Source organism: Vipera ursinii (genome assembly GCF_947247035.1).
Source record: "Vipera ursinii genome assembly, chromosome: 8".
In the NCBI taxonomy this organism is placed as follows: Eukaryota; Metazoa; Chordata; class Lepidosauria; order Squamata; family Viperidae; genus Vipera; species Vipera ursinii.
The window spans coordinates 7,217,592-7,226,308 of NC_139519.1; the positions used below are offsets into that span (position 1 = coordinate 7,217,592).

The 8,717-nt window shown below is 46.1% G+C and overlaps 1 protein-coding gene across 1 annotated transcript in view; it reads left to right on the forward strand.

Annotated features, from left to right (window-relative positions):
• IDO2 (indoleamine 2,3-dioxygenase 2) overlaps positions 1-8,167 on the forward strand; it is a gene marked incomplete at both ends in the record, with an annotated part of 30,443 nt that extends 22,276 nt beyond the window's left edge. The window contains 2 exons of the mRNA XM_083368879.1: positions 5,821-5,969; positions 7,812-8,167. Coding sequence (XP_083225005.1) covers positions 5,821-5,969; positions 7,812-8,167 — 505 coding nt within the window. The remainder of the gene's footprint in view (positions 1-5,820; positions 5,970-7,811) is intronic.
• Between the last annotated feature and the right edge of the window lie 550 nt (positions 8,168-8,717).

The window sequence follows — 8,717 nt, forward strand, 5'->3', positions numbered from 1 at the left end:
AAGTTGTGAAACACAGCACATTTATTCTCCAGTGATACATAAGGCTACAAAGCTCTCTCATCTGCTTAAGAGGGACTAAACTTCCTTACTTCCTTCCTTCCTTCCTTCCTTCCTTCCTTCCTTCCTTCCTTCCTTCCTTCCTTCCTCCCTCCCTCCCTCCCTTCCCTCCCTCCCTCCCTCCCTCCCTCCCCTCCCTCCCTCCCTCCCTCCCTCCCTCCCTTCCCTCCCTCCCTCCCTCCCTCCCTCCCTCCTTCCTTCCTTCCTTCCTTCCTCCCTCCCTCCCTCCCTTCCTCCCTCCCTCCCTCCCTTCCCTCCCTCCCTCCCTCCCTCCCCTCCCTCCCTCCTTCCCTCCCTCCCTCCCTCCCTCCCTTCCCTCCCTCCCTCCCTCCCTCCTTCCTTCCTTCCTTCCCTCCCTCCCTCCCTCCCTCCTTCCCTCCCTCCCTCCCTCCCTCCCTCCCTCCCTCCCTCCCTCCTTCCTTCCTTCCTTCCTTCCTTCCTTCCTTCCTCCCTCCCTCCCTTCCCTCCCTCCCTCCCTCCCTTCTTTCTTTTGGTCTGCATTTTCTATTAATATGTACATTTTCATACCCGGTGCTTTTCAACCCTGCAACTGCCATCATTAGGTATGAGAGAACAGATTTCAGCATAAAGGACACTTTCATCTGTTCCCTCCGTTTGGAATGTGTTAACCGTGCAGAATTTGCATCAACATCTGAATTGAATGAATACACCCCCCTGATCTCGCTGACTCCTTAGCGTTGCTTTGAGAAAGCTCCTGGATCAGAAACGAGGGAGGAGAATGGATGAATTCAACCCCTGACCAGCACATCCTCAATCCAAATCTTTACAACCCTTTCTCTTGCACGAAGCATGCCAGGGGGGCTTGTTAATCTCTTCCTTAATGTTTAGTTTCCCAAGGCCACATTAGCTAATTGTGTTGCCTTCACTTAATCAGGGTCCCTCATTAAACCTTCATTAAAATTTGGATGTGTTGAAGCAGAGAGGGGAAGAAATGATAAGGAAATGAAACTTGACTATAAAGCAAAAATCTCCCTTTGGGCATTGCAGAATCCCTAAATGGCTACAAAGGGAACTTGTTGCTAGATTGCCAGTGTAAAAGTGGGTTATGGGGCACCCTTTGTGACTGACTCAAGATGAGGCTGAAACAGGAGCGATCTTTCTGGTTTAACAGTAGCAGCCCGAACACTGAACGAATGAGAGAAAGTCTCCTAAGATCTATTTTAGGCAAAAACAATGGATTAGCCTGTTATTGGTGCTTCAGCCCGGCTGAGTTCAGTTGTCAGATTCTCTTTTGTCTAAACCAAAATAAATGTCAAGGTGGAAACCGTAAAGATACGACCAGAGCTTTGAACGTACCATTATCACCAACTTGACTTTTTGAACATTTTGTAAGGACACACTTGAAAAATTGTGTTACCTGCATTCAACAGCACTTTTTGATAAGTTGTTGTATCCTTAGGACAGCGGCTCCCAACCTTTTGTATACTCCACACCCCTGGAATGTTTCTGATATATTGTCGCACCCCTTACAAAAGTTCAAAGTAACAGCAACGAGTTATGCACATAGACTATAATTTTGAAAACCCAAGTTTTCGCACCCCTTGGAATATCATCTCACACCCCTGGTTGGGAACCCCTTCCTTAGGAAAATAGTGGCCCATTTGTGTGTGTGTGTTGGTGTGTGTGTGTGTGTGTGTGTGTGTGTAAAAAATGAAATAGGTGTATTAAAGTTTATGGAGGATTAAAGTATCCACGTTGCTTTTCCCCCAACCAGAAATAGCCCAAATTTGAAGATGTTGTAAAATGAATGGGATAAAATGCATGCCTCGAGTGTCACCAAACTCTGCAAAGCACTATCAACCGCCTATACCAGGGGTAGCCAACCTTGGCTCTTTTATGACTCGTGGACTTCAACTCCCAGAATTCCTGAGCCAGCCATGCTGAGGGGAAAGAAAGAGGTTTCCAAGCTGAGCCAAGCTGGCTCAGGAATTCTGGGAGTTGAAGTCCACCAGTCATGAAGAGGCCATAGTTCCCCCATGCTGGCTCAGGAATTCTGGGAGTTGAAGTCCACGAGTCATAAAAGAGCCAAGGTTGCCTACCCCTGACCTAGACCAACAAAGCAGGGCAAAAGGTTGACTTTTGTCTTCTCCATTTCTGTTCTAGGTGCTCAGAGTTTGGGTGGCCACAAAAGCCCACCAGCCTGGAGCTGTTAATCGCTGCCTTAGATTTAAATAGCAAAGAAATTCACCTCTGAGCCTCAGAAATATAAAGAATGGCTTTGGCTCATCTGCTAACTTTATTATGATCGCTGATGGCTTTGGGGAGATGGAGAACACAGGGCCCCAGGGGGCTTCTTCTGACTCTGATGAGAAAAAGGTCTGAACGGAGGCTGTGCATTCACAGTACCTGGCAGGACTCCTCCACGGTCACCTGTTGCTGGGCAAAGAGGCTGCCGCATACCAAAATACAATCTCGCCACCTCTTAAAAACTCCCTGTTGCTTGGAGAAATGCCTCCATACAACTTGGGTCTTCTGAGCAGCTGCTAGGAAGCGGGCTTCTCAGCTTATGTTTTGCTCTGTGTGAGCATTTTAATAAAAGAGCAGCCTAAAAATAAATCCGATCGCTCCCTGGTGCTTCTGTAACGTCTGGCAGGAAGGGCAGATGGCACAGGTCAGCTAATGAGCTGCACACACAGCCTGAGTCTCTGTGTGAGCGCCAGCCTCCCTCAGTTGATCTGTGGCTCTTGCAATGCATCACTTGGCAGAGGAATTGGAGGCTGTGAAGCTGCCACCATCCTCCTCCTCCTCCTCCTCCTCCTCCTCCTCCTCCTCCTCCTCCTCCTCCTCCTCCTCCTCCTCCTCCCAGATTCAAAAGGTTCAGAACAGTGGGGGAGGGAAGATACTTGTAGTTGCAAATAAACTGTGGCCACAAACCATCCTTAACTAGATCAAGTTAAATCAGGGGTCTTCAAACTTGGCCCTTTTATGACTTGTGGACTTCAACTCCCAGAATTCTGGGAGTTGAAGTCCACAAGTCATAAAAGGGCCAAGTTTGAAGACCCCTGGGTTAAAATCTGAGAGTGCAATTTGCTAAGCTTGGCTAGCCTTACCTTCATTTTGTGTGTTTGTGTGTGTGTGTGTGTGTGTGTGTATAGCCTGTTTTAATACATCTAGAATTCCACATGCTGTCAAAAACAGAACATGGGGTAATTTCAGGAACCAGTTTAAGTTTTATGTATGAAAGCAGCTGAATTGGGAACATTACACCTAATTGAAGTTAAGGTTGGGTGTCAATGAGTTGGCTCTTCTTGTTCCCAACCTGGACTTCTGCTGAACATCTGAAAACCCAATTGCGTTCAACAAGTGGCATTTATTTGGAATGCATATGGCTCGGAAAAAGCTTGAATTATTGATATTTTAGGCCAAGTGACCAACAAAATAGCAAATGAGAATATTTTTCTTTCTCATCAAGAGCCATTATCCTTGACCAGGGAAAGTAAGGTGATTGTAGCTAAGGTGGAAGCAGACCATGAAAATGGGCAGAGTCCAAAAGAAAGTTACAGCTTTCTTCTCGTTGTAGAGGAATCAGGTTAAGGGCTACCTGATGCTACCCACCTCTGCTGAAAAGTAAGACATTTCTGAAACCTGAGTGTAGAAAAGTTTTCAGTATTAGAAAATATACAGGATCCCTCCCTCTCCCCTTCCCCCTCCCCTTCTCCCCCTCCCCTTCCCCCATTCCCCCTCTACCTCTCCCTCTTTCTCTCTCTCACACACACTGTTGGGTTCTTGGTGTTCTCTGAACTTGGTTGTTTTTCCAGAGATATTTCATTATCAGATTAGTTACTATCATTCATGCATAGACCAGTGGACTTTGCTGGTTGTTGATAAGAACCCACTTCAATCCACACCTTAAGAAAGCTGAACTCTTGGAGACAAGGTTGTCCAAGCAGGAACTTTTACTAAGAAATAGAAAATAGTGGGCATAATAGACAGGATCTGAGAGAGCCTTGGTGGAGCAGTGGGCTGATGCCTCCTTAAGTAACACCAGCTGCCTGCAATTAGTGCAGGTTCGAGTCCCACCAGGCTCGAAGTTGACTCAGCCTTCCATCCTTCCGAGGTAGGTAAAATGAGGACCCAGATTGTTGGGGGCAATTAAGCTGACTTTGTAATAATGCCTCTTGGGGTGTGTGTGAAAGCCCTAATAAGCAGGCATATACATAGAATGAAGGCTACTGCTAAGCTTGTAAGCTGCCCTGAGTCTTCGGAGAAGGGCGGGATATAAATGGAATTTTTTAAAAAAATCCCTACACAGATCGATATTTTTAAATGCTCCCAAGCAAGCCCCACCCCACAGTTTGTTCAGTCAGTGCCGGATCAGCCAAGTTCCAGGTGGCAAGGCCCTCGTGGGAAGAGGAGAGACATCAGTCCATTCGTAGCAGGATTATTTCCACCCCATCCCATTCCATCTGGAGAAACAAACCAGATTCCGGAGGGTGTTATTCCTGCCCCTTTCCACCCCCTTTCTTAGTTGCCTGTAAGAGGAGAGGGAAAATGCCTAGTGAGAGAGTAACTGGTCTTATTGTGAGGGATAGCAGGCAGGCGGAATAAACAAAAGGTTACATTTGAGGAAGGAAGTGAAAGCAATAAAAACCCATTCTTGTTCCCTCTCCTCCTTGGGAATGGCAGAATCCAGGGGGGTGGGTGAGATTTGGGTTTGCACAGAAAAGATGGTTAGAAATGAAAAATAAATGGATCCTGACACATAGCTTGCCTTACCAGTCTTCAGTTTCTTCCTTGACAGTTCCTCGATTAGGCTAAGGTTTCACCATTATTGATTAGCTGGTGCTGTTTCTGCTTACTTGGGCATTTGGGAGTCCTCCTAGATTCACGGCTTACTTTGGAAGACCACATGGTGGCCGTGACTAGGGGGGCCTTCGCCCAGGTCCGCCTGGTCCGCCAGTTGCGGCCCTATCTAGACCGGGATGCCCTATGTACGGTCACTCATGTGCTCGTGACCTCTCGCCTGGACTACTGCAACGCTCTCTACATGGGGCTGCCCTTGAGGACCACCTGGAGGATCCAACTGGTACAGAATGCAGCCGCGAGAGTTGTGTTGGGAGTCTCCCGATACTCCCATGTTACACCTCTGCTCCGTGAGCTGCATTGGTTACCAGTTGTCTTCCGGGTGAGATTCAAGGTACTGGTAATGGTGTTTAAGGCCCTACATGGCATGGGTCCGGAGTACCTTAGGGAGCACCTTAGGGAGCACCTTAGGGAGCATCAAATTCCCTCCGCCCTGTGCGCTCCCACAGAGAGGGCCTCCTCAGGGTGCCACCGATCAGAGAATGTCGGTTGGTGGCCCCCAGGGGGAGGTCCTTCTCTGTGGGCGCCCCGGAACTATGGAATCGGTTGCCGGTTGAGCTCCGGATGGCGCCTGACCTTCGCTCCTTCCGTCGTGATCTGAAGACACATTTATTTGAACAAGCTGGCTTGGCCTGACGGGTGATGGGTTGGGTTTTTTATTGTCATTTTAATATATGTATTTACTGTTTTTAGCTTGGGCATATGTTTAATTTTTTTTTAACTCTTGTATTTTTGTATTTTTTATATGTCTGCCCTGTTCACCGCCCTGAGTCCTTCGGGAGAAGGGCGGTATATAAATAAAATTATTATTATTATTATTATTATTATTATTATTATTATTATTATTATTATTATTATTATTATTATTATTATTATTATTATTTGCTGCAGAAGGTTGTCTACTGGTCCTCTTTTGTGCCATCCTTTCCTCTTTTTCAGTTGGAAAGACAATCCCGTATTACCAGAAGGGCTGCTGTATGAAGGCCTTTGTGAACAGCCTCTGGAGTATTCTGGGGGCAGCGCAGCCCAAAGCTCCACCCTGCATTCCTTCGATGAGCTGCTTGGTATCCAACATCGGAAAGAAAGTGGTAAGAGCTGTCTTTTGCTTGCATTTAGATCCGCCATTGTACGTCAAAACTAGGATAAAACACCAGTGGGTTTTTCCAAATCTTCCCTTAAACATGTGGACGGAGGAACCGGCGGTATGATTTCTCACGGTTTCTCTGGGAGAAGAAAGAAGGATTTCCCCCACCCCCCCCTTTGGAATCACAGTGAAGCTTCTATTGATACAGAAAGGAGGAAAACATTCCCAGTGGGGCTTTTACCCCACTGGGAATGTTTTCCTCCTGATACGTTCCATTGTGATGGAATGGAAATGTGGGAAGCCAGAAAGATTGTGAACTGCAGAAGAGACCATCAAAGCCAGAGTATTTATATCGATTCCTTGGCCACCTAGTTAACAAAATGAACATATACTGTATATGCATTTCATCCATGAGAATTTGAAGGTACAGTGGTATCTTGCTACTCAACGTTCATTTGTTCTGGAAGGCACAACAGGCACTAAAAACTACGAGTGCCAAACAAACCAGGTGACTTGCCACGTGACCCTTTGTTCCTGCCGGGAAAAACTGTCCTTTTTCCTATGTCAGTGACCTTCCCAGCATGGCTGACTTCCTGTCCACCCTCTGCGGCTGTCCTCCCTTTTCCTTTTGCAGCACACTGAATACCAAAGAAACTACGAGTACCGGGACAACAATTTTGCATTAAAATGCATTGAGTATCAAATTCAAAGAGTTTTGAAGCAGTTGAATACTGAGGTACCACTGTAGGTTAGAAGCAAGGTTTTTCTCTTCAAAATGAATGAGGACCGTCAGGAGATAAATTGCAGATGTTTTCTCCATGCTTCTAATTGAAATTCTTGTACAACCCCTCAAAAGTTGAAAATCAGAAGTCAGGGAGAAGAGTTCCCATCTAGCTCTTCCTTGGCCCAAGTTAGTTTTGGCGCTCAGGATGAATGTTGACAAAGATCAAAGAGGCTACGCAAAATGACAAACAAAGAGAGAGGGAAAGAGTTTGAACAACAATCCCGTCGTGTACAGTATTGGCTTCTCTATAGTGACTCAGCTGCTGATAAGGTAGGAGAGCTTTCCTTAGCCATATGCCTATTTCTGTAGCTCTCAGCCAGTTGCAGTTTTAGGTGCAAAGAATCCACACCATATAGTTAGGGTTCAACACCATAATGTTAACATTAAGGTGTTAAGAAGATTTATTGCTCAAACCTATGCACAAGAATCTAGTCAACTGATGTTTAGTGCTAAATTGGCAATAGATAAGAGTTAACAGAACTCAAGAGGAGTTGGACCTAGAACGTTTATGGGAACATAATGATTCTAGGCCAGACATGTCAAACACAAGGCCCGGGGGCCAGATTCAGCCCATGAAGTGGTTTCATGTGGCCCGTGAAGCCATCCTGGAAACAGTGGGGGAACAGCCCCCACTACCTTGGCCCTGGCCCAGAGACCGTCCTTCTGTCAGAGACCCTCAGATCTGTCCTGCCCAGGCCCCCATAGGCACCCTTGATGCGAACGATGTAGAGCTGGCCATGCCCACCCAGTAGGCCATACGCACTCTAGCCACACCCACCCAGTAGGCCACACCCACCCTGGCCACATCCACTCGGCCCCTTGAGGGCAACCGAAATGCTGATGCGGCCCTCAATGAAATTGAGTTTGACACCCCTGTTCTAGGCTGATGACTTGCTTAACTCTGACCCTGGCTCTTCCTGCTCTTCTCTTCCATCAGCTTTGTGAGCTAGAAACGATGAGGGATTTCAAAATATCTAAAGGGCTATTTGTTGAGCAGGCTGACTCAATCATTTTAAATTGCCTTGAACCCCACTTATCCATTGCTTTGGTATCTTTTACCAGCTGCATTTTTGCACAGGATGAGAAAATATATGCCTCCTCCTCATCAAGCCTTCATTGAAGAAATCCAGTCTGTCCCTCCACTGAAGGATCACGTCTTATCTTCTGGAAACAAAGACCTTCAGTCCATGTATAACAAATGTGTGGCTGCTCTTTCCGAGCTAAGGACCTATCATATCACCATGGTCACCAAGTACATTGTCATAGCAGCTAAAAAAGCCAAGGACAAGCTGAACAAAATTCCTCAAACCACAAGTCCTCCATCTTTCCTGGAAGGGGTAGGAACTGGGGGCTCACAGGTACTGAAATTCTTAAAAAGCGTCCGGGACTCAACAAAAGAAGCTATGGTACAACTCTAAAAGACTGTCCTTTTTGGTCAAGTAAAGTTAGGATTATGGAGCCAGCCAGTCAACATCTCTTGATGTGTATATAATAGGAGTGAGCAACTCTTCACCCAGACTGTCTAAAGGTTGAATCATGACGACTGGACCAATCTTTGTTATTCTGAGATATTTTGTTGCTCGTTCAAGCAACTTCATCAGTCAGAGCAATCTCAATTAGGCAGAGTTAGAGAGTCGTTGAAATGTACCAACTCTTGTTACACCAACTTCTCCCCAAAAAGCAGTGAAATCATCCAGGCCAAAGGGGTTTGAACTTTGAATCATGGCAACTGGACCAAATTTTGTTAATCTGAGACATTAAATTAACAGTTAATCTTTGCTCTGACTGATCAAGTTGCTTGGATGAGTGATGAAAGTCTCAGATTAACAAAGTTTGATCCAGTTGCCATGATTCAACCTTTAGATCCCTTTGGCCTGGATGATTGAGTCTTCATTGACGTATCTTCAGCCAGAAGGCACCAATTGTTAAAAATAGTTTCTATTAAAAGACTTTGCATATATAATAAGA